The 27,984-nt window shown below is 39.3% G+C and overlaps 1 protein-coding gene across 4 annotated transcripts in view; it reads left to right on the top strand.

The window, feature by feature from the left end:
• The first annotated feature begins 1,335 nt into the window (after positions 1 to 1,335).
• Positions 1,336 to 27,984, top strand: part of GSAP (gamma-secretase activating protein) — a 47,065-nt gene continuing 20,416 nt past the window's right edge. For 2 of the 4 annotated variants that reach the window (XR_014226346.1, XM_082280312.1), the window contains exons 1-19: positions 1,336 to 1,475; positions 4,875 to 4,948; positions 7,781 to 7,837; positions 8,549 to 8,618; positions 8,730 to 8,766; positions 9,023 to 9,299; positions 9,712 to 9,781; positions 10,815 to 10,864; positions 12,160 to 12,264; positions 13,186 to 13,245; positions 13,921 to 13,964; positions 15,561 to 15,646; positions 20,186 to 20,263; positions 22,363 to 22,440; positions 22,908 to 23,000; positions 24,302 to 24,519; positions 24,815 to 24,884; positions 25,521 to 25,603; positions 26,220 to 26,273. Coding sequence is in view for 3 of the 4 variants with exons in the window: in XM_082280312.1 (XP_082136438.1) it covers positions 1,391 to 1,475; positions 4,875 to 4,948; positions 7,781 to 7,837; positions 8,549 to 8,618; positions 8,730 to 8,766; positions 9,023 to 9,299; positions 9,712 to 9,781; positions 10,815 to 10,864; positions 12,160 to 12,264; positions 13,186 to 13,245; positions 13,921 to 13,964; positions 15,561 to 15,646; positions 20,186 to 20,263; positions 22,363 to 22,440; positions 22,908 to 23,000; positions 24,302 to 24,519; positions 24,815 to 24,884; positions 25,521 to 25,603; positions 26,220 to 26,273 (1,689 nt within the window). In the remaining variant the exon portion in view is untranslated. The remainder of the gene's footprint in view (positions 1,476 to 4,874; positions 4,949 to 7,780; positions 7,838 to 8,548; positions 8,619 to 8,729; positions 8,767 to 9,022; positions 9,300 to 9,711; positions 9,782 to 10,814; positions 10,865 to 12,159; positions 12,265 to 13,185; positions 13,246 to 13,920; positions 13,965 to 15,560; positions 15,647 to 20,185; positions 20,264 to 22,362; positions 22,441 to 22,907; positions 23,001 to 24,301; positions 24,520 to 24,814; positions 24,885 to 25,520; positions 25,604 to 26,219; positions 26,274 to 27,984) is intronic. The other 2 variants (XM_082280314.1, XM_082280313.1) reach the window with 2 other exon arrangements.

Below are 27,984 nucleotides of genomic sequence, written 5' to 3'. Positions count from 1 at the left end.
GTCACATTTTCAAGCTTTATTTCACAACGGTGAAAATATAAGCTGAAATTCTTGCCCTTGATCTAAGGAGCTTTAAGAAAAATGCTGATTACGAAACTTGTGGTAAAATTGTAAAAGTTGGCAATATGGAGATTGAGAAGAAAAGCATGTCTGCTTTGCATTTTGATTATCAATCTGCTTTTCATCCACGCTTTGCAGACATACCTGATCCTGATCTGGCCTTTTTATAGCTCCAGAACTTAGCAGTGATGGGGAAAAACTTGGTACAGGATTAGCTCTTAGAACAGGCTCAAGCTGTTCTGTATTTGGGTACATCAAGCTTGGTGTGTGTGCCCTCACAGCCTCTCCACTCATATGCCACCTTTAGCTGGCCGATATCAGCCAGCACATTTCAGAAGGGAAATGGTAATTACAGGCAGGCTATAGATAACCATGGAGTAGTACCATATCAGTGCTACAAATACTTTCAACAGCTAAAATAACCCCAAGCAAACAAACCACAACCCCCCCTAAGATTACACGAAGTTTTACCTCCTTTGCAGATGAAAAGCAGGATCAGGCCAGGCCTAGTCTGAGAGGACACCCCAAGTTCTGCCAGCAGTTTACAGACAGAGACTCCATCTATTCAACAAGCAACTTCAGAGTGCACAGCCTCAGAAAACAGGGATGCTACTTGAAGTTCTGGAAAACAGCTAATGCTGCCTGGGGGATCACAACCAGGGCAACCCATCAGGGGGCCTCCTGATCCTGGTGAACACCAGGTGACTACAACTCCAGGCCTCACTGACAGGCTGCTGTCTGAGGCACTTGGATTCACTTCGTGATGAAGCTTCCAAAAGGATTGCCCCATCTTCTCTCTGGTGACCAGTGACAGTAAGGAATTACCTGGAGTCGTGTCAGGGAAGGTGTAGGTTGGATATTAGAAAGAGGTTTTTCGTTCAGAGGCCGGATGGGCACTGGAACAGGCTCCCCAGGGAAGCGGTCACAGCACCAAGAAGCGTTTGGACAACGCTCTCAGGCACATGGTGTGATTCTTGAGGCTGACCCGCGCAGGGCCAGGAGCTGGACTTTGATGATGTTTGTGGATCCCTTCCAACTCAAAATATTTTGTGATTCCGTGATTCTTCCAGTGTGCCCGAGGGGGAGCCTGGGCGCCCGCTCCATGGGGAAAACGAGAGCCTTCGAGTCCCGCGGGTCACCTGCACGGCGGCCGGCCGCCGCGGGAGGCTCGGAGGCGCTGTCCCGCCGCTGCCGTGCCCGGTAGGAAGCGGAAGGGCCGGCGACGCCGGGAGCGGGCCGGGAACCGCCGGAACACCCGATGGGCGCCCCCCCCACCACGGGGCGGGCTGAGGGCGGCGGAGTCGGAGCGGCGCCGGGCCGGGCCGGGGCGATGCTGCTGCGCCTGGCGCCCGAGTTCGAGCTGCGAAGGGACGTGGTGCCCTGGCTGGCAGAGCGGGGCTGCGCCGCGGCTCTAGGTAACGCTCCGGGAGGCCGAGGAGAGCCCCATCCCTCAGGCCGGCCGTCCCTTCCTCTCTCCGGCCGCCTCCGTGCCCGCCCGCCCGCGGAGGAGCCGGGCTGCGCGAGGCCCCGGGTGCGGGTCCCCAGCGGGACCTCGGGCCGCGGGGGCCGGGGGATGGCGGCTGGGGAGCGGCCGGGGCCCGAGGGAGCGACCCTCGGGTGCCGGGGGACTCGAGGCAGGCAAGTTTGGTGTCCTCAAGGAACTTCTCACATGCCGAAAACACTTTTACACATCTGCTACACTCCACAACTTGTTTCTTCTTCCTGCTTCTTCACACGTTTGGGGCTTTCTCTTTTTTTCCTCCCCTCCTCCCCCTTCAAAAAAAAAAGTTTTATCATTGCTCCCTCTCCCACGCTACTCCCCTTTCTGGGAGGAAAAACCCCACAGCCTGAACACTTTCGTGTGTCTGGTAAATGAGTGCTAGTTTAAAATTAGATGCAGCGTCAGCTGTCACAGCACCGTGCGATCGCCAGCATAGCGAGCGCTCGGGGTAGTGGTTGGAAAAAAGTGACCTCCCGTATTCTTGGCACTGTGGCTTTTTGCTTGTTATTAATCTGCAGAGCAGCTGGCTCAGTTCTGCTTTTCAGAAACCGATGAAAACTTTATTCTAATAAAATAATAATACTGTAATTGTTAGTGCTTCAGTAGAAATATCATCATGCACGGTGTGATGAGCTTGAAATGCCTTTAGTTGCTTTTACTTTACTCAAAATACTTAATTTGCTTCCCACATTGAGGGTCTGTTATGAAATAGACTCCTAAGATTTTGTTTGGTGACAAATCAGAAAGTATCATCTTGGAAAATAAGAGTATTATTTACCAAGCCACCATTTACAAAATCTGTTAAAAAGTACTTTGCATTTTCTACATTTACTGAACAATTGTTGAAATGTGTACTGGAGGGATCTGAGGTACAATTCTGAAATTCTCCATGCATAACTGATTAATCTATGAATTTATTAGTTCATCAGTGATTAATTCAAAGATAAATCAACCTATATGTTAATGGCATAAAGGTCTCAAAATGGCACTGACTTCTTTTTGGGAAGGGGAAAATTGTATTGAGTCTTTTAAAATGTAATAGACTCTTCATTCAGTAATGTTCCTGGTGATACAGAATCATAAAAATCTAGTTTGGAAGGTGCATCTGATCAAATACCAGCACTGCTGTATTTCATTTTAACTCATCTTTGTGTAGTGACTTCTTCCCCCTCATGCAATGCTGTCATATTAGGAATGTGAAGGTGGGAGGTAGGGATTTGAAAAGATTAATTTAAACATCAAAGAAATATCTAATCACAGAAAGCAAGTAATTTTCAGGAGTCATGGTACTTTTGTGTCAGTTTTCAGATGTTAGTTATTCATATTTATTATTTTCTTTCCTAAGGACTTGAAAGCACTTGATAGCATGTGAGAACTGCAAATTGCATGAGAGCTGGGAGTAGCTGTGATGAGAGGAAGGGAGTGGCAAGTGAAGGGAACCAGCCTTGTTCTCTTTATTCCACTTACTTTCATATGAGCTGCATATAATGGCCTTCAGGAAATCCAGCTCTGCATTCTCCTGATTATGTTGATAAAAGCTGGGTGCTGGGCTGGCAGGCTGGGTTGGTTCTTTTGCAGCCCTTCATCTGCTGGTCTTGGCTGTGGGCATGAGGAAGGAGTTGTAATTCTATGTGCAGGGTTTTACTGCAGGACTTTCCAAGGGCAGAGGCTATTGCCACTTCTTTGCCTCCATATTCCCACTGACTGTTCAGTGATGTGAAACTTTCTTCTGATTCAGAACTTTTTCAGCACCTTTAGAATGTCTATGTCAGATGATAGGGAAATTCATTGACACAGAGATTGCTCATGGACCTTCTCTACCAAAATTCTGTTCTGAAGAAGTTTTTCATGAGGGAATATGGAGACTGTAGTACTCATCTTGAAAGTTTGAGGTAGTGGTTAAGTTCCAGGAAGCTTCTGATAACAGAAAAAAAAGAGTATATTGTTATCTTAGACTCTCCCAGCTGTCACCATCTAGCCCTAATGTAGTGGTATTGTAGTGTACTTCAAGTGATCTGAAACCAATAGAAAGTGATGTGTTGCTCAATGTACAGGAAGGATTTTCATTGTCATCCCACAACAAAATAGAAAATTTACTTCCTTCTGATAATACTTGAAAACAGTTTTTTCAAGTTTTATCACTGCAAACTGTACAAGCCAGTTTATAGTATCAGGCTTGTTAAAATAAGTTTCAGTGTCTTCCTTCTAGCAACACTTTGTGATAACCACCAGGTAAATAGTGTCAGACTTGATTAAATGCTTACAGAGGGTTGTGGAGAGTTCTCTATATTGATGCTTACTGACCTCCAGTCCACCTTTATTATAAAATTAAGACCAGTAATGCAGCTTCAACCTTACTAAGGGCAAAATCCCAGCTTTTAGTAAAAATTCCATCAGAGATGCATACATTTTTGATGGCTGAAGTGATTACAAAACATAAAAGCAGTATCAGGAAAAGCATGCTTTTTTGTCACCTTGAGTACAATATTTTATCCTTTTTTCTGGTGGTTTTCTTTTTATTTTGTACTGCTTTGTCTAGATAAGCTCTTTTCTTTCTGTGTCCATCGTAGCTTTCGACTCATTTGTTTCCATTTTAACTGTACTCTTTCATTCACATCCCATATGTCCTTCATTGTTTAGTTCCCTGTACTTGTAGGTAGGTTGCCTATCTCTCTATATGGTATTTAATCTTGTGGTTCTTTGGGTTTTGATTGTTTTTTTCTTTACTTATTTCTTTTTGGAGGAGGAGAGGCTAAGAATGGCACAGAAATGTTGGTGTTGTAGAACTAATGTCTAAAGATGTAGTTTATTTTCAGGTTTTTCTTTGAGATGCTGAAGGAGCAGGTGTGAGCAAATGATATATTCCTCAGGCTAACTGTCTTCCTGAAGTGTGTGGAGAACTGGAGTATGACTGGACTGTTTGAACCCCATGTTGTGTATAATGAATAAATGCGAGGGGGTCTTTTGGTTTGTTTTTTTTTATTCTTTGAAAAAGCACATTCCATTTTCATAACAAAAGGTACTGGCCATTAGAATCACAATTGTAATGAAGAGGTAGGAGTTTACAGAAATAATTTTTTTCTTGCATGTTTTGAAATCCTGTGACTATTTGTGTTGAAGTTTATCAGGTTTAAATCATGATGTAAGAAGTACTCTCTGTTTTTCCAGAAGGGAGTAATTTTGGGAGTAATAAAATGCAAATAAGTATTTACATGTAAAAATATATTTAGCATATTTGCTTAAAATGTACATAAATTATATTATGAACCATCTGAAATGAAAATCCTGCGCCTTTTTGTACTTCTTATTTCAGACACTTCTGAGAATTCATCAGCACTTTACATTGTAAATGTTGAAAGAAATGGAAAAATTATTTATACCTGGAAGGTAAGTCCATCTTGGAACTTTATAAAAATATAGTTGAGAATAATACTGTATGTGAATTGAATTCAGTTCTTGTAGTTTGATTGGTTTTGCAGTGAGTGTTAGAACATGGAAACACGACTGATTACAACCTGGGTGGTTGGGCAATGGGAAAATACCTGTCTCCACTTCAGACAAAGGTTAAGAATGATGAAATGGAGAGTAAAGTACTTACCTGATTAAATCCATAGGGTTTTTGCCCTTGAGTTTTTGTTGGGCCAGAATCTCCCCATGAATGAGATGCAATTTTTTAAAATCACTTCACAAGCAGCACATAATTTCATCCTCAATTTCTCGGCAAAGCTTAGCTATTAAACTGTGAGCAGTGTTTTAGTTAAATATTTTCTCCTACTAAGATGTCTTAGGATACCATTTATCTAACCCTATTTCTGCACATACCTTTCTTTAAGATTTATCCATAACACTTTATTGAAGTAGTCTGAGGTAACCACTGTGATGTCCTGAAGTATCTAGAGCCGACTTCTTAACATAGGATTTTGCTCTCCATATATTTGTAGTTTTACATCCAAGTGGGTTTTCTAATGGTTTCAGAAGGTGAAACTTCATCTCATTCCCATCATTTCCTTGATGAGACAAGCTGTGCTCCTTGACTGTGCAGCTCAGAGGAGTCTGTAGATCCAGCTGGAATCTGGAGGATCTTGTTTCTTGAGGAGTACAGATATGAGGTGAACTCCAGTAGAGTAGGGCTGCTTTCATTCCCCTCTGGCTCAACAATGCTAAAACTCTCCAGCTTCCCTAGGGTTAAGGGAAGAGGTGAGGCCTTCATCAAGGTGTAATACACGTTAACTGTGGGTGGATGTTTCCTTTGGTACAAGCATAGGGAGGGGAGTCTGTACAAGACAATAGTAACCATAAAACCAATTCTAAAGTGTGTGTCAAATTTTGGGATTTTTTCATTGCTCAAAACTCTAGAAGACTTAATGCAACTAATCATCTAGCTCAGCAGAAGATCTGGTACTCTGTGTGTGTGGTGTTGCTGCATTCTGGTACCTGTGGAATCTCACACTAAGCTTTTCTGGGCCTCTGACAGTCTAACTGCCTTATGTGCTCTTCAGGCTCTTGCAACTGGCACAAGGGATGAGTTGTAGCTCAAGGTTCACACATCTATATGTAGGTGTCTGCCTGCATGCTGGGTGTCTAAGCTCCCACTGTAGTCTGTAGGGATCTGGTCAAAACAGTTGGTGGAGCTTAGGGAACTGGCCACTTGTTGCCTGTTCTTTGGGAAGAATTGTATGGCACTTACACAGGATGTAAACTAGACTGAGCTGGCCTGGCTTGTTCCCCAATAGATACAAATAGAAAACAACCTTTGTCTTCTAAGTGAGAGACAGTTAAGTGTATTCTGTGTGAAACTAGGAGAAGGTGGAGAATGAGTTTTATTTTCAAGCTCATTTTAGAGTATTATGTTGTACAGGGGCTTTGACGGTGTCTGTATTTTGTGACATTAGTAGTGTAAAGGAAGATATTTTTAACAGAAGTGAATTCTATTTGCAAGATAATGCAAGAATCTTCAGAGTGCACATGAAAACAAGTATCCTAGTTTATGCATGGCCATGGGCATTGATGTAGTTCTGTTACCAGTTTTGTAAAGTGTATTTTTCAGTATCTAAGTACAGAAGGTGTTAACGTTTCAGACACACTTGAAAAAAAAAGTTATTTGTGAAAGCATTTGCCTAATCTTAAATTAGGAAGGCTGGAGCCTGTGTCTTAATATAAAGACATTTTGTTTTCCTTGTTTAAATCAGAAGTCAAAGACTTTTGTCATTGCCACAACAATAATGAGACACTCAGAAATAGACCCCTTAGGAAGCGAATACTCAGGCTTTTGTTTCAAATTCACAAAGACACCATAAATTTGTAAATAACCACAGATCTCTCCCCTCTCCCCCTAAGCAGTTGTTAAAAACAATGATGCTCACTGTGTAAGTTGAAGCCTGTGTGGCTGGATTTAATTTCAGCAGTTTAGCAATTTAGTGCCTATACCCAGAGTACATTAATAGACATCAGTTTAATTTGCTATCCAGTGTATGCTGCAAAGCAGAATTTTCTTTTTTAATATATTTTGAAAATTTAAGGCATGGTAAAAATTAAGAAGTAGTAAAGTTGTGATTTGTAATCCCAAACATTTGTAAGTGCCCCAAACAAAATCATCATATATTAATTATCAATAAGCTAGAAAGGGTATGTATTATGTTACTCTTCAAAGGCAGAAGGCTAATGGTGAACTTGTAAAATACTTAGCCTTCAAAAAATCACTTCCTAAGACAGACCTGAAATCCTTTTTCCAGGCTACAGCCAGATCACTGGGAGATGATTTTTGGTGATGTTTGATGTTTCTGTGCTCCCTTTTGGAGCAATGACCCACCAAGTTGGTGAAGTTTGGAATACCAGCCTTAAGTCTCCAGGGGCCGCAGCATCCCTCTTGATTCTTGTACAGACATCTCTTTTCCTGGCCTTACTGCCTATAACTAAAACCAGTTTAGAAGCAAAGTGAGAGAGAGGCACTTGGTTTATGCAATGGCTTGTGGGCTGTGGATTGGCCACATTTCAGCTTTATCCCATGGGTTAGTTCTAAAAGGAAAAAATAAATCTTTGTTCTCTTGGAATTAGAATTTGCTTTCTTGGAATTAGATAATTGACTGCCTGTTTATATGTAGGACAGGGAAGTGTGTGAGGATGTGTGTCAAGGGGCAGGGAGAACAGGGGAAAAAAAAAGAGCAATGTTTAACTTTGTGTATATTTATATTGCTAGTGCTAATTTGTTCTCATCCATAGGGAAATCAGAGAAATACTCACATTGGATTGTACGATCTTCAAACTAAACAAAATGAGGTGAGAGCAATGCCAGGTTTCTCTCTGGTGAAAGTGCTGTAGTGTTTCAGATTTTGATGCTTTGCAACACAGTATGTTATGTCCTTAAGGAGTGTATCCTTGTTTGAAATAGAAAAGATACTGGAGAAGGTATTGGTACAATTCTCAGTAGTATTAAAATGCACCACACTGCAGAACATCTGAAAGGCTTGAGAGTAAAGCATCATGTCTGCAATCTTTATTTCTAAACAACCTTCTAAACAACAAGTCCTTTCTACTCCTTTTCACATTGCACACATGTGCCAAGAAGTAAATGCTTGGGTTTTTCTTTATATGTGCATTCTTGGTCTGTTTGATGCTACCATTTGTAAGAGATTATTTTATTCTAAAACTAAATATACTACAATTCAGTAACTAGAACCATGATAACAGGCCTTTGCAAGTGTCCCCATAATAGTATGAAATGAGTGAAATTTTGTATTTACATAAAAGTCTGCTGTACTGCTCAAGTGGCAACATAGAGCTTAAAAGAACTCATAAAAAACAAACATGAGAGAAAGGAGAGCTGTTACAACTGAGCCTTGAAATATGGTTCTTCTGGCCATGAAAAGATTTGGTTTAAAGGCAGAAGCTGTGTACTGGACAGTAGCATTTTCCTAAGAAGTAATTAGATTATTTCCTTTATGGAGTTTAAAAAAGCACTGTTATTAACATTACCATGTTTCTCTGTAGCACCTCTATGTGTTTGAGAAGGATCTGCACATAATCAGCTGCTCAGTCAACAATGAAAGGACGTTATTGGGTAAATATATGTTTTATCATTAAATTTTTTTGATAAAGATTTAGTTTAGTAGGATGATTCATTTGGGTTTAGAATTACTTATATCTATTTTGACCTATGTGTTGTCTGCAGCAGTTTATGAATTTCAGTGGATCCATCATCAGATAATGTAGGTAACAACATAAAGACACAGCTGTGACAATATTGCTGTTTTATTAAAACATCTAAGACACACTGACCCTTTGTTTGCTTCCTCCTCCTGCATTCACGCATGCCTCCTACATCTAGAAGGGCTTCTGTTGTTCCTTTAACATGTATGGTTTTGGTAAAAGAATTGTGATGCTCATTTTTCAAGGATGTTTAGTAATATTACTATCAAATATGAACACTCACTGTGGTTGTGTTGGTTTTTTCTCCCCCCACAGCAGTCAGCTTCTGTCAATATACAGAGGAAGAAAGAGCAAGTCAGGTCTTACAGTCAGGTACTGCAAGTGGATTGTATTATACTATTTGAAATATTCAACCCTTTTGCTCTCTTTCTCATGTAATTTCTGTTTGGAAAACAAACTTGTGTACATAAGAGACTGTTATCTAAAACATATTATTTTTGCAGTATCCAAGTATTTAACCTTGCTAATCGAAGTTCATCCCATTAATAATGTGAGAGTCCTAAAGGCTGTGGATAGCTCTGTTCGAGTACAGGTAAATTATTCACCTAATCTAAGGATAAGCCTTTTTTGATATGCTGTGCTAGGGAGAAAACATGGTTTAGTGCAGAAATACCTCATTTTATCTTGCATCTGTTACAGAGATAATGTCACCCTGTTTCTTCACAGAAATAAAAAAATGAAACTTCTTAAAATGTTTGGTGTACAATATTTCTCCAACATGAAGGCTCCTTTTTTTTTCTCTTCAGTCTTCCACGGTTTGCAGTTATAGTGACTGATGACTATTAATATGTAATAATAGCTATTTTTATTAATTGAATATCATTAGTGTGTCTGATTTAATTTAAAAATACATAAATATCCAGAAAAAAAACCCCAAAACATTTTAGATAACTGTTCTAAACTACTTTGGTTTTTTACTTACTTTTGTGAAACTTTCTGTGTAGTTTCTTTATCCAGTTGAAGGCAGAAATTCTTCTACAGAAAGTCGTCTCTTGCTAGTTTCAGAAGATAAATGTGAGTTAATATTTTCAAAGTACATTGTTATTCTTTTCTTGAAGATGATTGTTATAGATTATGGTTTTGGTATACTTAAATTGGGGAAAAAAAACGGGAAAAAGAAGGGTGTGAGTTATTCTAGGTATTCCTAAGGTCTTTCAAAAACTGTATCATTTACTGGATTTTTTTCAATGTTAACAGAATGGCCATCTTTGTCTACAATTAGTTGCTTAGCTCATGCATTCATCAGTTATCTTTATTTCTAAAAAAGCTAAAATAGATTTGTTATAGCTGCCTATGTAAATTCAGAGCAAATCAATTGACTGAAAGATGGACTGTCATTTAACATGTGAAGTGGGATTGGAATGGGACAATAGTTCCTTGGATTCAGCTAACATTGCATGTTGAGCCTAATCTAATGGCAGGGAATGGATAAAGGTGGGCACTTGGAAAAGGCTGGGTTTTTCCTTCTTATTATAGAGTGAGATTGCTTTCCCATCCCCTTGGAGAGGCCCATCTTCCCTGAGCTAGACACCAGCCCTGGGTAGACTGAAGTGGACAGAGCTAAACAGAAACACAAGATCTGCTGGGTGAATCTTGCACTTCTCATGCAGGCCAGCTGTGGATAACTTTAAGGAATTTTGTGTTGGAAAGGACTGTGAGGGGTATTCGTGATAGGAAGTGAAACAGGTCAGGGATAGTCTCAGACATGGGCATGCTGCTCTGCAGACTCTTTCTTTCCACGTGTGCTCCTTGGCTTGGTTGGGCACATTCCAGTCATTGCTCTTTGTGCCTGTGCTGTATGATTTGGGCAGGGAACTGTGTCCACAAGGTGTTATGGCTGAGGCCACTCTCAACTGAGGAAAGGAAGAGAATCCAGATCTCTGTCTAGGCACCTGTGCTCATGTATCACAGATTTCCTCTTACACTGAGTTGAACTTTCCTGGCCCTAAAGTGTTCTTACAGAATTCTCAGAGGTGGGCTTGTGTAATAAGCTGCATAAAAGCATTTGAAAATGTTTGTTTGTAATTATTTTTTTAATATTTTAAAGATATTGAACAATTTGACATTCGTGTTGTTGCAGAAGAAGAACACAAAGTGGTAAGATTGAAAAATCATTGGGTATGAGGTTTTCTACTTTAATTAATTAACTGAAAGCCTTTGTAGTTTTATACTTGGGCAACACATAGTTTATAAAGAAAACATTGATTAGTATGGCAACTTATGCAGGTAACCACAAAGCTGATTGAAAAACTTTACACCTTGTAATCTATGAGGAAAGTTACTTATTTTATTGGTTTTTTTATGTGTTGCTGAATGCTTCTGTATGTTAGAAGTTGGGAGTAAACATAGTGTTTATTCATTTTTAAACCATTTAAAATATTTGCAACCATTTAAAATATTTTCAGAGTCACCTTCCTAACCTTGCCTTTTGTGAGTCTGTGTGAACCCAGTAAAGGATTCACTTAAAAAAACAAATGAACAAAATATGTAAAACTTAGATACAGTCCAAGTACAGTGAATTTTCCAATCTCTTTTTCCCCTCATCTCTTTTTCTGTTTTTAACATGAATTTGTCATCAACTAATTGTGGATGCTCTGCTTGAAAGACTTACTATTAATAAACATTCATCTAATATAGTAAATAATTGTGTCCTCAAAGCCTATGTTTTGCATTATGGAGGTGAATGTAGGCTTTGAAGGAAAAGTTAAGGACCTGACTTTGGTCACTTTACAATCTTTCATGGTTTTCTCAGTTTATCATGGCCTTTAAAGCAGATGGGTTTTATATGCTAGACTACAGTAGTGGAGTAAAGACTTAAGTATAACCAGAAAACGGATTGATCTGATGTCCTTCAGACAAACAGATTTGTTTTGGTTGAAATTAAACCTCCCTATATCATTCAAGTGTGCATGTATACAATCCCAACAGTTTTCCATCGTTCTAGTCTTTTCCTTACTTCCAGCCCTCTCTCTCAAATGGCTGAGACTTTGGATAGAAATCTCTTTTAGAGCTGATACATCTTCCTTCAGTAGTTAATGTAGCTGAATCTGAACTAACTGTGGTATTTCTCTCCTCTCTGAGGAAGGGTGCCGCTGCTATTCTTCATTCACTTTGAGTAGTTTAAATGGTGTATTTCTTGCAAGCAAGGAAGCCTGAACGAAAAGATTTGTTAGTAGGTGTACCCTGAAAACTGTGCTTCCGATCTCTTTAAACTGAGCACCTTGCACACAACAAAGGTGGACTTCGTGCTGCTGAGATGGAGTCTGTTCCTTCCAAGCTCCTTACTGTTTGTGCCTCTTCTCTGACTGCCTTTCTCTTTAAAGCACAGACTGTGCATAATTTTTACAAAACCTTATTTGATGGTTTCTAATATTTTTATTCTTTCCCTCTAGGTGATTCAAAAGTCAGGTCAGCTACCAAGAGCCAAAGTTGTAGATGACCTCGTTTGGGCACAGTGGGATATGATGGAACAAAGACTCTTCTACATTGTTCCAAAGGTGAGATGAAAGTCATTCTTGCAGTTTTGTTCCTGCCTATCTAGAGACAGTGAAGTTTTGAGTGTGTGGGGTAGGAAGTAGGAGTTTGTTTTCATTAGGATAGTCTGTCTTGTTCCTGCCTCAAATAACCCAAAGCAGAAGCCAAACTTGCCTTAGCTGCTATTGTGCTTAGTAAATTGCAAGAAGACTTCTGGTCTTAGTGCTTTCTATAAAAAAGGTGGGCTTGTAAATTTTTTTTTTTTCTTTAGAAAAGTCTATTATTCAAAACTATCTAAATCTATCCAAAACTGTTGAGAGTAATACCTCTGTTCTAGAGAATTCACATCTAGAAAGTATTTTGTATGCAGACTTATTGAGTGACCAAATGAGGACAGGTTCTTGGCAAGAAACTCTGAAACTCTTAGAGTTCGGATTTTTTATTTTGTCTGAGGGGCTATTTGCACCTGATGCATTCTCTGTAAATAAAAAAGGGTTTTTATTTACTCTTCTTAGCCATGAAAAAAGTGAATGTTAGGAAATAACAGGAAGTGAACTGTGATGGAGAAATGTATTCATGTTTTTGTTTCAGAGATACCCTTTTTGAGCTGGCCAAAGTAAGATACAGTTCTTTTTGCCATATAGGTAGATATGGAAAATATTTTTTAAACTTTCTAAAATGTGTGAGACATGTATTGCTGTGCTTCAAGTGAGAGCCCACGCAATTATATATGATTGGCAGATAATGATCTGGGACAGGAAGGAAGCATGTCATTGTGCTATTGTGAGGGATTATATGTGGTTTTTAAATTCTTTTGTCCCCTAACTTCTGCATATCTGTTAGCAAAGCAGTTTGAGTGTGAAGAATGGTTCTGAGTATCCAACCACTTTTCAGTCTATACAATATACTTTCTTACTTTAAAAACATGTCCTTTTTAATTCCAGGAATCAAAGAGTACTTTAAGGTGTGTCCAGTTTTATCCTGATGAAAATTTTAACTCAATAGTAAGTTCTGAGTATTTTATTATATAATGGTTTTTAGTGGGATGTAATTATGTTTTCCAGGTACTGGTACAGAGATCTGTTTGCCTTTTTTATCAATGAAACTTTTTCATAGGAAACCCAGGGTTTGTATTTCTGTTTGTTTTTGGGGATTTTTTGCATTAGTTTCTTATCAAGAATACATTCAGTCAGATTCAGATTTTGCCACAGTATGGTAACTTTAGTGGAATTACACTTTTATTGACCTAGAAGGCAGTAAGTGACACTCATGACACTATTCTGATCTAATACTCAGCTTTTGAAAAAGCAGACTTATCAAGTGCACTAGACAAAGAAACTATGTACTGATTTTTTGTCAGTTTTAAGTGACAAGAACGTTTGTTGCAGTTAAAATACAAAGAACAGAACATAAAAATTACAACATGTCATTGTTACTAGACCTTTGACCCAGTGGCTGAAAATTCCTGCAATGCAGTGATTTTTTTTCTCTTTTTAAAAGAGAATCTGTTTTATGGGGGTTTTTGAAGTGGCTGTAAGGATTTAGAGGAGGATAAATAAACTTGTTAAAATGTTGAACCTGGTGAAATGTGACTATGACGCATTTTACTGGTCTGAAATACTAAACAGAGTATATTGATCTCTGTAAAGAACAAGTTTGTTTTCTTTTTTGTTTAACAGCTGGAATCACACCTGGATATTGCTGTAAATGACACACAATTGAAGTAAGTTGTTTGGTTTTTTAATGTTTTGTTTTGATTTCTTTTTAATATACATGGTAACATTTTACAAACCCATGTAAAATTTGTCCAAGCCACAATATCTTTGTTTGCAGTTGCTTGCATGGTACTGGAACATAATAACATGAAAACTGTGTCCAGACCTCCAGTTCTTATTTTCATCAGGGTCAACTGTAAAAAGTAATTTAATCCTTGACTGCTTCTTAGTGCCATTTAAAAAATTATTTGTCTGAAGAGCAATTTGTCTCTAGCTATAGGTTAAATCTTCTGAGTATGCTACACCTATTTAAATTAATTTGTTTTAACCTTGGGCATGTTGTAATGGTGATGTCGAAATTTCTGTCAAGGGAAGCTCTGCATTTTTAATTGCTATTGCAAGTTTCATTGGGCAGTTAACCAAACGAGTAGCTCCTTTTTATAGCCTGTGAAGACACTGCCTGTATTCTGTTCTCCTCCAGCATGCTCTTTCCATCAGCCTGCACTTTTAAAGACGAAGATTTGTCTGATTCTGTGTCTGCCATGCACATGACTGCATCTGAGCTTGTCTCCTGAGGGCTCCCTTTTAATTGAGGGAAAAATCTAGTCAGGATGGTTTAACTCTGTCATAATCCTCATTGATCTTTACATTCCAAAAGGGCTTGTGTATTTTTGTGAATAAAAAGGGAGGCCAGAGCTGTTAGGTCAGGTATCAGTAGCTGAAGGTAGTTGAGTTTTACCCTGCCCAAGCTGTGGCTCTTGGAATGCCTCAGTGCTGTGCATGAGGCCCAGTGTGGTGCTCCTGCATGTGCAGGCTGCCCCATAAAAGGGCAGTGTATCCTCTTGCAGTTGGTGCTGAAAGAACACAGCTCTTGTAAGAGCTTCAGTGCTGTATTTTACTTTATTTTATTTTTTTCAAAATTACTGCAGAAGACCTAGGGGAAAATCCCTCCAGGATCAAAATACTTTCTGGAAAAAAATACAACCAAACAAAAAACCCACCCAGCAACACAAAAACTAGAGCAGACTGACTACAATCTTCTGCTGGGTGTTTGTTCTGCAGGGTGAAAATAGGCTTTGTAAATTTAAAGATACATAAGACCATTAAAGCACAGGCAGCATGAGACTGAAAATGTAATGGTGTAACAAATTCTGTGTGAGTGTGATTTTGTGCTTTTCTTTTCAAGCATTTCCACTGAAAGTAGTGTCCGTATCGCAGATTAAAATGTAGCTTTACAGACATGGGCTGTACAGTTAGTCTGCAAAACCTTTGAGTTATCAGTGTCACAAGTATTTGGATTTACAGTATGTCATGAGAACTTGCTTTCACTTCAAAGTATGGGAATGGCTGGACAATGCAGTAAGTGAATATGAAGTTGTCAGGTATGTTATAAATTGTTGGATAACAGTGTGCAGTTTTGGGATTCTTGTTTCTAACAGCGTTGAGCAAATTGGTTAAAGCCTAATTTAACTTTCATTACAGAACATTTGATTATAATTTAATTAGTATATTTTGATTACATAGTGACTATTCTGGTGATATTTTTGTTGTGATAAATCTCTGTGGATGAAGTGATTTACTTAGTGATCTTTATTTGATCATAGACTTGTGAATTTTGGATATGATTACTGTCAAGATCAAGATGTTGCATCTAAGTCTTTGAACCTTCAAGTTTTTACAAGTAAAGCAGGTAATGAACAAATACAAATATGGTCAAAATTACATCCACTAGTAATTATCATGCAGTATAGTCCTAATTGATTACTGAATTTCTTCATACAATATTGAAAACCACACAAAAATACAAACATTTATAATGTGAGTGTGAGATTTGTATTCCTTTAGAGCATACTTGACAGGTAACTGTGAGGAGAGGGAGAAGGCAACTGTGCTTTATTTGCCTTAATAAATTTTACCTTCTGAAAGCTGCAGTGAAGTTGAGCTGAAGTACCCAGGGTTTTACATATCAACACCAACAACAAAACAGTCACCCAGAAACTTTTTAGTAGCCCAGCTTCAAAGAGCTGGTACCATGCCCTCCTCTAGTGAAATATCTCAGTCTAAGAACACCGTAGCATTTTCCAGTCAGTTTCAGAACACCAAAGTATGGTGTTGTGTGTTACATTAAAGCAATCTAATGTTAAAGCTGACCAGAATTGTGTTAGAAAGTAAATTCAAGGAAGGTTTTGTCTGGGTCTCTGATCTAGTATATATTTGTGTTACAGAGTGGACATATGTACACAGAGCATGCGCAATGCAGGCTTTAAGAGTTTCGTATTGCTGTTAGTATGTGGTGTTTAGAGGGCCCAAGTATGTGATACTAAACTTGGTATGTGCTACTCAAGGATTTAGTATATATATATGATTCTTTAAAGTAAAACCTAACATGTTTGTTAAACCTTTAGGATTTTGGAGTTTCCCTTCATCCTAATGTATGCCATGAACTTTTTTGCATTAAAAACTGGTCTCAAGAGGTACCTGTTCATCACAGCTTTTTCCAGCTTCTGAATTAGACCACACAGGCAGGCAGAGATGGTATCTGTTTAACCTTTGAGTAGTCAGCAGAGTTGTACCGGGAAGTGTTGCAGGAGAGGCTTTACATGTCACTCCCCAAGGCCTGCTGTGCACATCAGTGAACTTCTGAGCTGTCTGCCACTTGCGCTGAACTTACCATTAATGCAAATCAAGTGAAATACAACTTCCTTACATGGGTTTTTCTCCTACCAAGGCAAACTGCACACTTATAAAGAGTAGAGGGAAGGAATTAGAAGTAAGAGAAAGACAAGTTTCTATCTTTCAAATGTAGATTAGGCTTTTTCTCTCTTAGCAAGGCAATTTCTTATATAAACAGCCAGTCCAATAATGGAAAATATTATTGATTTGTGTATATGTTTCCTTTTAAACTGAAAGTCCTCTGGAGTTTATTCAGATTGAAGCACCTCCTTGAGTTTAGGATGAAATTCAGTCATCCTCCAACAAGACTCTTATTTGGTTACTCTGAAATAAAATGTTTTTTTCTGTCTGGTGACACAATATTTAAAGTCTGTGTGGAACCTTTCACAGGTGCTTTTCACTGCACTTACTGTAAAACGCATAATTTGAAAATTGCACTGACTAAATGAGTTTACTCTATGTGGCTTTTCCTTGAATGTTGCTTGAAACTGAGGATTACCTTGCACGTGTCATTTTGGGTAACTAACAGTTTGGAGCAAGTTATTTTGGTGCTAAACCATACCTAGTTGCTGAAGAACACTGTGGGTAATCACACTAAAGTTCCCTTTTGTGCCTCAGTGGTGATTTGCAAGACTGGACTGCAAGTTCTTTGTGGTGCAGACTGTACCTTCTGCGGGACTGCTAGCACACCTCTGATATTAATGCCAGTATCCCTCCTTGTACCATTCAGCCATCCCTGGCAAAGCATAATTGGCAAAACTTCAGACTGGAATATTCCATGCAATTTCCCATTTTTATGAAACTGTTATTGGCTCCTGTCAATCTGAACTCTGAATGAAATCACTTTTCCTTTCTCACTTCTCCATTCCACAGCAGAAAAGTAACTCTGTTCCTTACACTCAGCACAGATGAAATCTCTCCAGATAAATACCCCCATGTACTTCTTGAGTAGCTGAGATCAAGCAGTTCCAGTCTCAGAATTAACTTCGCATGTCCAGAATTCAGTGGTTATTAAGGAAACACTGTGCTGTTATGTTTTCTCTTAGTGCTTTAAAAATATTTTTCTATTGAATTTGCGCAGTATTAAAAAAAATGCAGGCAGTAAGAGGTCTCAATTAGCACTGCAATAGGCACTGTTTTACCATCACCTAACCATCTGCCTGAAAGTTAGGCATCTGGACTATGTTTCTAAAGAGAAATAGGCATCTCCAGAGGGTGATTGTTTCAATCCTTCTTTCTTTGTTAGCTGTATAGGAGTCTAAATGAGAGATGTTTGGATAGCTGAAGTGAGGCAAGTCACTTCTAAGTCAGTACAACTAGACAAAATGCCCTGGGGCAATGTTGTATTTGAGTTGTGGCATTTGGATGCCCTGTTGAGATGCTGTTACAGCCTCATGTCTTGAGTTTTTGCTTGAACAGAAATGAAGAATTTAAAATTAAAGTTTCCTTGGGAAAACTTAATGTCTGCATATCATAGGTGACTCTTAGAGTCTCAGTGGGGTGACTTTATTGAGTGCCAGAGCTGTAACTGCCATTTCCTGAATAGGAGTAGAACTTAATTTTAAAATTTTTCTCTTTCCTTTTCCTTTTCCTTTTCCTTTTCCTTTTCCTTTTCCTTTTCCTTTTCCTTTTCCTTTTCCTTTTCCTTTTCCTTTTCCTTTTCCTTTTCCTTTTCCTTTTCCTTTCCTTTCCTTTCCTTTCCTGTCAAGATCTTTTTTCCCTTTTATTTCTGGAAAGATAAATGTCCATCTAAGTATATTTTCACGTGTCTTCTCACCTCGAGACATTCAGCTACAGCTTTTACTGTTTGCAAGTGATTTTGAAATGGGTAGTGTGGAAGATCTGGCTTTTCACACTAAACACTTACCATACAGGTGCGACAGGCTAACAAGCTTTCCCTGCAGCAGCACAACCCAGCTCTAATTTGCAGAGAGCACTGCTAAGGGTAGGAAATGAGTCTGTGGTGTATTCTCAGTCTCTGGCTGCTCTACTGGGATTGCCAGAGCTGTGTCAGGTGTAACAGCGCTTGGACACTTGCTGGTCTGAGGCTGCCATGTTTCTGCCTGTATTAACAAAGCACCATTTGTTATTTCCGGTTGTTTGTAGTTCAGCTTGTTGACACATGGACCAAAATTGTTGAGTTGAAAGATGCACATCCTGTTAATAATCCCCCATAGCTGCTGTTTCTGTGGTCAGCTTGCACATTACACACTGACACTTCAGTCTGAACATGCTCGCTTGCATGTTGTGCCATTTTATAGAGCAGTGTACGCAGTAGCCTCCAGCATGCAAGAAAGAAATGTACAGTGCTGGAAGGGAGCTGTTGATAATAAAACAGCCTTGTGGGTTGCTGGAGCTTTTCCAGTCTTCCTCATGAGTCCTGATGCTGCTACTTTAAAAATTATGCATGTTCTGAAAGAAGCCAAGTGCTCTGGCAAAATGCCCTGTCTGTTGTCTGAATGAATCAAATATCCAAGCAAAACTGTATCAAACAACATTCAGTCAGCTAAGAATAAGCAGAAAGAAAAATTGGGTCTCAAGAAAGTAGTTATGTTCCCCAGAAGGCAGAAGTGTGAAGTGTCTCAGCCATATCTGTATCACAGCTATGGAACAGCCTTGTGGTGTGAAATACCGAGGCATTTAATCAAATGATGTAAGTTGGTAGCTGTGCTTTTTTTGTACTTGTGCTTTTTCTGTACTGTGCCATTTTCTGTATAGCTTCTATACACATATTTTTACACCACAGTACCTGTATTTGTATTACTTTCTTTTCTTCTTTTAAATGATAAACTTTCAATAAAGGTAAAAGGTGAGTGGTCATATTTGCGGATGAGCTTTTCCAGCTCTAACATGAATGCCAAAGCATCGGAGTAAGGGGATTAAAGTTTTTATAAGAGATGAAGGCAGGTTTACCATCCAGTGGAGTCAAAACAGGATCAGTCTAATGTGTAATTAGGCTGGGAGTGAGAAACATTCCTGTATGCAGTACCCTGGCTGAAATAAACTTGTCCCAAGGACTGACTTCTCTCCTGAAAAAGGAATTAACAGTTCTTTGGGCTGGAAAGGGGAGAAGTGACTATCACTTCTGGTGTGAGAAAGCTCTAGTAGTGTATTCATGCTGCTGCCAATATGAGATTACTTGAAAAGCAAAGAAACAGTGCTTCACTATGTTGTTGAGCGTATCTGACAGCTCGTGAACAGAAGATATCTGGATTGAGGCAGTCTGTGGAGAAAAAGGCTTGATCAGTTTTCTGGCTGCAAGCATGATTTCTCCTGGGAAGGGCTAAAATGTAGTTCCCCTAAAGGGAAGAACTGGCCATGTCAGGACCCAGGTTTCCAGCATGCCAGACTGACTTCTCTGTTCTTTCTTGATTTTGCTTCATTAGCTAAATGATGTTTAGAGTCCATAACAGATATTCCTGTAATCTTTACCTTTTTTGAGAAATTATTTTTAGTTTCTAATTTGAAACAGTCTTGCTTTAGTTTTGTACAGTATAAAGATGTCTAGATATTCAGCTGGACAAGTGAATTTTCTTTCCTTATTTTGTCTTTTTAGGAGGCCTGTGTGTGTGTTGTAGTCTAGCCTCTGATATTCCTCATGAGATCATGTACTCCATATATTTTTTACATAAAGGTAAGACTAACTTGTTAATTTAGTGTGCTTTATTTTGGAGACTGTCAGTGTTCTGAAAGAGTCACACGCCTTTCAAAACAAATAACTACCAAAGTCTGCAGACAATAAACTACTGTGGCTGGTGTTTAAAGACAGCAGCTGCCTTTAGCTGCAGAGTTGACTTTCCTGCTGTAGACTTCCTGCCTGATGCTGAGTGAGTAGCTTCAAACCAGTGGCCTTGTAAGTGGTTATTAATTTGGTCCCTTATTTCTAGCCAGACTTTCCGGCGTGCTGAGCACAGACATCAATGAAATCTGTGGGAGCTTGCAGGTGTGTTGTACTCATGCCATAAGGCATTTGTATGGGAAATAGAGCAAACAGCTCTTAGCTTGAATGTCTGTTTAGAATTCCAGTTGAGCATGTCATTTTCACAGCAAGAGGTGCAACACCCAACTCTAAGAATAGTTGCTGTGTAAGTGGTGCTCTAGCTCTTAAAGTTAAGACCTTTGGTTTTGTTTTAAAATAATAAAGGACATTGTTTTATTCCAATCAGAATAACAATTCTCATTATCAAGATTTTCTTATTTGATACATGGACAAGAGAGGCAAATTATTCTCAGCTGAGAAGCTGCATAGTACAGAATAACTGTGTTCAAGTGCACAATGTGTCTCTCTTCTACCTTAACTGTTTGCTTTCGTGTGCCAGGATGTTTCTTGTGTGTAAGAGCTGCACCAACATGTTGCTTTGCTGATGGAACGTTGTAGGATTGAGTGAACTACCTTTTTGTGTTCTTGAAGGCATTAACAAATTGGAGAAGTCTTTTTTGGGTGTGACACACAGTGCATTGCACTGCTGTGAAGGGCTGATTTCCCCAGACGCACCTGATGTGTAGCCAAAGGGTTGTTGGATTGCTTGGAGCCAGCCATGGCTCTTGTACTTCCTGATCTGTACTAGAAGGAAACTAGGATAAATATGGTGACATTGACTAGCTAAATCTGAAATGACCTCTGTGGAATGGAATTGTTCGGTGCAGAGCTGTTTGTGGTTTCATGTAAGATTCATCAGTTGTACAAGAGAATTTTAATAATTGTCCTGCAGTGACCCACAGAAACAGGGGTGTATTGGGTCCATAACCCATATTTTGGAGACATGTAAGGAATTCAGTTTGTTCTGCAACCTCTGTAATCTCGACTGGAAGCTTCCCACCCGTGTTAAAACAGTCACTGCAGCATAAACAGAGAAGTCACGATGTTGCAGTTGAATTTTGCAGTGCTGGTTTTAGCTCGCATGTGCTCATGCTGGCAAGTAACAAAGTGATGATGGAGAGTATACTGACTCATTGCAAGCTAACTTCAGTCAGTATTTTGTATGAAAAGCTTTATCTTTTGACACCTCTTCATCTGTAGTGTTGCTGTCGGTGACTTTTTCCCTTGGTGGTCCTGTAAACTGTGGATCTTATACTGAATTTCCACACATTATTAAGTAGCATCCTGATCATGACATCATTAGTTACTTAAATCTCCAGCTTTTCTCAGAGCCAGAGGAAGTTTGATGGCATTGTGTCATTCTTACTGAGTGCCAGAAGTGTGGTACAAGTCTAGATTAAAACAACAACTGTGCTGATGCAAAGCCCATGCAAACACAGCAGGTCTGAAATTGGCCGTTGTATAAACGGAGCTGAACTAAATTAGAGCAATAGGGCATGCAGATAAACAAAGTGGAAATTCTTTAAAGCAGTTGAAAGACCAAAATGTGAAACACAGCTATGTAAAGGATTTGTGTTTGTTTTTTTGGGGGGGGGGGGGGAAGGGATTTTTACACATCCCAAGCTTGCTCTGGGATGGAATGCTTCTTTAAACACAAACATAGGCTGTGCAGTGCATGGCTGGTTTTCACACACTAATGAATGGCACTGTGTAGGTGCCAGTCTACTAAGTGTGCAGGAACTCTGTTTAGGATGGATTAAATCTGTCCATGCAGACAACCCCATAAAACAGTGTAAAATATCCCCGTTGAGTCTACGGGCACTGCCGAAGTTTCTAGCTATAAAGTCATAGGTGGATTGTAACAAACGGTGTTTATTGTTGGAGGTTTTTAAAGTATTTTTGTTTTTCCCCAGGTTACAACAAAACTTTTACAGTTTCTCTAGAAAGAACAGAATCTCATCAATTGAAGGAAGTGGCTTTTATGAATCTTGGTGGGTTGCTTGTGTTACTTCCCTGTGTGATTGCCATTCTGTTTGCAGTAGGGAGACAAATGGCGAACTCTTCGCTGAAAGGAAAGGATTTTTTTTTCTTAACTTTAGGTAGCAGTGTTATTTTGCTGCTTTTCTTCTGCATGACTTCTGTATTTGGCATTTGATATTGCAACACCTCACCATTAGTAGGCAGCTTCCTCTGAAATTGCCTCAGAATCTGTGCTGGACACTAGCTGCTGAGTTCTTGAGTCTCTCAAGTCTCTTGAATCCTCCCCTAGAACTCCAAATGTACTGCTAGTGTTTCCTGTGTTAGTACAAGAGCAGCTTTTAATTAACTCCTTTTATATTTCCTAGATATAATCAATTCCTCACAGAGAAGTGGGCCAGGATGAGAATCATGTGAAAGAGCCTCTTAAAGCAAATAAGTGATCAAGTGCTAAATTGACCACTGTTGTTTCTTTAAATAGACTATTATGTGGCTGCTTATTTGCCTGGCCAGTTCCTGCACCTCCTGAACATTCAACATCCTGACCTGCTGTGCTATAGTTTATTTCTGACAGGTATAGTAAAACTGCTTTAAGTAATTTCATTGTTGTGGAAACTTGTTCGTATCTCTTTACATGAAAGTTGTATTTCTCAATGTTTCGTTATTGCGCAGTGTTCTGACGAAGGAAGGATACTGAAAAAATAAGAATGACATTTTTGCTACTTTTCATTTTAGACAGAATCTGAACTGGCATTTTATACTTTATATATTTCATACTTCATATATTTCATACTTCTTGCTTGTTATGAAATGGAAGAAGACCTTTCACTGAATTTGAAATTCTCTGCCCTGGTTTCATAGTTTCCCTTCCCCCAGCTTTGCACATGGTTCTTGGTCCTCCACTGTTTTCAAATTTCACATGGACATGTAAATTTGATTTTACATTTCCTTCCTCCAATTGAGTTGCTCAAAATGTGTGTGTTTGGAGGGTGTGGGGAAAGGAAATCTGTGTTTCCTTCACCTGATCACGCTGATGCAATTTAATTTAGAGTCTCATCTGAGATGTGTGTTACTTCATTTCCAACAAACACAATTTCGTGGGAAGTGGTTTATTTTTGAAAGTGGGGTGCCTTTGTTTGAAAACAGAAATCTGTTGTCCTGATTGGGTGAAGGAGACATAAATTGTGGAAACTGGTGCAGGGGCAGCATCACAGGAAGCTAATACCTATTTTGTATGCATAATGAAATAGTGTCCTGCTAAAAATGAGTGGAAAGCATCACTGATGTATGGTGGGCCTGATTTCTGATGCAAACGGTCTGAAATACAGTATCTGTATTGTACCATGGTGGTGAACAATAGTACTAGCATAAATAAAGTGGTTTTGGTCAGATGCTTCAGTGAGTAATCTTAGAGCAGAACATTCCTGTTCTGGCCATTGGGATTGATGGCAAGAGATCCACCAATAGAAGTTTGTATCATGATTCTACAGATGTACATGTACATTCTACATGTACAGACCTGTACAAGCCGTACCAGTAGGTGCTAATTCTAGTGTTGAACTTGTGCTACTGTCCTTGTGCTCTGCTCTATTCCATCACATGTACTCTGATTTGCCTTGGGGCAGCAATGTAAGCCTCAAATCTCTACACCTTCTCTGTGTCAGCCATAGGGAAGGAGAGCACTGAGTATGGACTGTGCTTGTCTGCTTTCCTTGTCAACACCATTCCTACTCCTCTTCTGCATAATACCAGGGCAGCTAGTGCAAGAGGCAGAATCTTTCTTACTGCTGGGGGCCTAGGAGTCTTAAGAGTAATACTGGTAACAGGCAAATTTATGTTCTTACTCCTTTTTGTTCTCAAACCAATGTTCTTCAGGTGAGGATGCAAGAATTGACGCATTACAAAACTGTTCCATCCGATCCCCATGGGTGTCAACAGCCCTGGATTGTGAAGCAGGAAGTCTGTATGATGTGAGCATCAGTGATAGTGCCTTGCTGCAGTTCCTACAAAAGAGCAAACAAGACTATGAGAGACTGGCAGCTCTTCACTGTGCCCTGCTCTACTTCCAACACACAGAAGACTTGGAAATGCAGGTGGGAAAAGAATCTCCTCTAAATTATTTTCCAGTGACTGATGTCATATACAAAGCAGGGGCAGGGCATGAATGATATCAGCCAAAGAGAAGTCCTAATTCACCTGGCAGTGCCAAAAGTCTCATAAGCTGGGCTGCCCTAAACCCCCTTATTGCTCCAGACTGTCCTGAAAACATTTGTGTCTCTATCACTACTCCGTGCAAAGTGCTACTACTAAAACCAAAGTTTCTATACCCTCTTACAATGCTTACTTAAACAGAGAGAAATGACAAGCTCCCTGTTCTCATTCTGACAGATTATTCGGTGGATTTCTGAGAACATGTCAACATGCCATTCTTTTGACCCCATTCAGGAATTTATCATAGGTAGGTATTTCTTTTCCTGCATACTGAGTTTTCCTGCTTGCTCCAGTTGACACTGAGGGGAGGCCATGGCAGTACAAACTGACTCTTACTTCTGAACTTTTTGGTTATGATTTATGATAACTAATCTGCATTTTGTGGCATTGAGAGACAGTATCAGTAGTTTAGAAGATACATAGACATCTCAAAATCAGACTATCAGTAAAACTTTTCAAATGCATTCTTCTGTCCAATGGAACAAATGGATTTATCATTATTTTAGGTCTCCAGAGACTGGTTCCTCAGCTCCATTCTCCCCTAGCTATAGCCCAAACCATTTTTTCAAAAGGATTTGGCTTATCATGATACTCTCTTCTAATAGCTGATTCCTCAGTCTAGCCAGTGCACAGTCTTTGCACAAAGGACCCCTGCAGTGCTGAGCTGTAGCCAAGCAGCTGACCTGGCCCTGCAGCCATCTGGACTTCTCTTCCTCCTTTTGTGCACAGAATGGGACCAGTTCCACCATGGAGGAAGCTGTTTCAGAGACAGCAGCAGGATTTGTCCCTAAAAAAGTGTCAGATAAGGAACTGTGAAGCCTACTCTTGTTAACTGATAGTTTATACAATCTTGCCCTTATAAATCTTTTTACACTACATTCAGCCTCCCTGTACTGCAGAATGTGTCCAGAAACACAGAACCTGGATAAACTCCTGCCCTACACATCACTGCATGACTGGATTGGGGTAAGATAACAGCTGGTACTGTAATTAATAGCTAGAGGGGCTGGTTTTTATCCCTTAGTACAGTCTATAGCTTGTGTGTCTTACCTTTTCATAGATATGCTCCAAATTGAAACCTGTGCTTTATGTCTATTTTAGTTTGCCAAGTCTTACCCTTTGTGATGTTTTCCATGAGTCAAATTTTTTGTCAACAAATAAAAGCATTTACAAAACCAAGAACAGTTATTATAATTGAATGGATGGTTAAATATCTCAGTTTTCATAATGAAGTATTAATTTATTCCTTATCATATGAGGTTTATAATGAAGACAGAATACATTTAACCAACAAAATCATGCAGTTATTTCCAGGACAGACAGAACCAGTAGAGTTAGGATTTACAAGTAAGTTTGCAGAAGCAAAATAACTTCAAGCAAGACTTTACAATTAGAGCAAATAGTGTCTTTTAATTTCTCTGCTGTGACACTGTTCTAATAAATTGGGGTTTTTTTTTAAATGAGGGCACCGTTTTGGCTAGGTAGAGAGTTTCACAAAAGAAATGGGTGATGGGGATTCATTTAGTTGCCCCACGTTCTCTGCTAAATTATAAGACTATAAATAATTGTTCTGTATTTATAGGTGGTCCCTGGAGTAATATGTGCCACAGACATTATTTCTCTACCTGTGTTAGAGGTAAGTTCCAGTATAAAACCACATTTGTATTTGGAGATTAGTAGCTGCTTTTTTTGTGGGTTGGGAATGTGCTAAATATTAATGATGCAGCCCTATCCAAGAATAGTTGTGAACAGAAAATTACCCTGTTGGAAATACTTATGCAGTTATTAAAATATCAGTTAATCAGACTCAAAGATGGTGGGGTTTTTTTTCCCTTTCTGAAGACACCTCTATTCAACAGGGAGGATTATTCACTAATTAATTATCGTTAATCAGATTGGTACCACTTCACTTTATGGCTTTGGTTGCTGAAGGCTGAGGTGGCATAACAGACAAGTAGGATTTCTACATATGTCTACATGTGCCCACTTTGAGGGCTATTTCATTGTGCTGCCATTAGTGTGGATGGTTAGTGACCCTCTCATTTTTTTTTTTTTGTCCAGAGCATCCTGTGATTGCACTTATGTCAGGGCTTTGGCTACTAAATCTAGACAAATTCCTGCACAGCCTGGAAAGGGCAGTGGGCTGTGTGGGGAGAGCACATGCTGTTTGGGTAGGAAATTGCACTTTCCGTTGAAAACAACATGAATGATTCTTCCCGTCTTCCCATTCCACTCCCTCAGCTCCAGTTTAGAGAAATACTTGAAATTTTCCTAATTACTCCCCTACAAAATCTGAAAGAGGATTTTAATAAGCAGTTTGTTGTGGAGAGCTAATGGGAAGAGTGAGGAGTTTAAACACACCAGCAACACACAGGATTAGACTCTGGATACATGACAATGTTGTTCCATATAGGTCTTTAAAGACGTGCTTATAATTAGTCATAAAGATTGACTGTTCACAGAATCTTTTAAAAATCGGTGGAATTGCCCACTGCTCTTTCACTCTGCAGCAGTGCTGCACACATTCATGGGGTTTCTGTCAAGGAATCGGGCTTTGCATTCTTTGCTTGGAAAGGCTGCCCTGGGACCTGGGACACCTGGGAAAATCAGACCTTGAGAAAATTTGTTGCTAGATAATCCTTGTAATTCACTAAGGTCAAAGTTAGCAGGCCTTTAATTTGTCTGAGATTGAACCTCAAGCCCCTGGGGGCACATGCCTTTAGCAGCTATACTTCCTGATTGTGGAACTCATTTCCTATTTCTGTCTGAAACCTAAACAGATTGAAAAGGTCAGAGTTGAGCTAAAGACAAATATTTCCTGCTACTTTTGATGGCAAATTGCTCTGACTCCTGCATGAGGACAAAGATGTTAATGCACAGGGTAAGGTTTAATGCTCTGGCTGTTTTATACCACACCAGTGTCACAAACCCACCATGGCTTGAGTTTAAGTGGTCAGCTGGTGTTTCAGTTGGTGCATGTTATTGGAGTCAGACCCTGGTGACAGATCTGGTCCTACAAGTAGTATTTCTTTTGCAAAGATTTTATGACATTTCACAATGCTATAAACAATGCTGAATTGTTACTTTGAGACATTTTTTTGAGTTCTCAAGCCCATGAGTTTTTGAGAGCCTTTGGAAGGCCCATGTCTATATTCACAAAAAAATTGTGCTATTTGGGTATCAGGTGTTTTTATCACTAAATTCCTGGTCATCAAGATATACTGAGAAAGGAGGAACAGTTAGTCCAATTGTCCAAAAGCTCTACATAAGGATTGCAATAATACGTCTAATTTTTTCCCCCTTTTTAAGCACAAACCAAACTTGCAGGGGTGCAAATAAGTTCAGTC

Source organism: Coloeus monedula (assembly GCF_965178545.1).
Source record: "Coloeus monedula genome assembly, chromosome: 4".
In the NCBI taxonomy this organism is placed as follows: Eukaryota; Metazoa; Chordata; class Aves; order Passeriformes; family Corvidae; genus Coloeus; species Coloeus monedula.
Note: the sequence above shows the minus strand (reverse complement) of the source record. Positions and strands in the feature narration are given on the sequence as shown.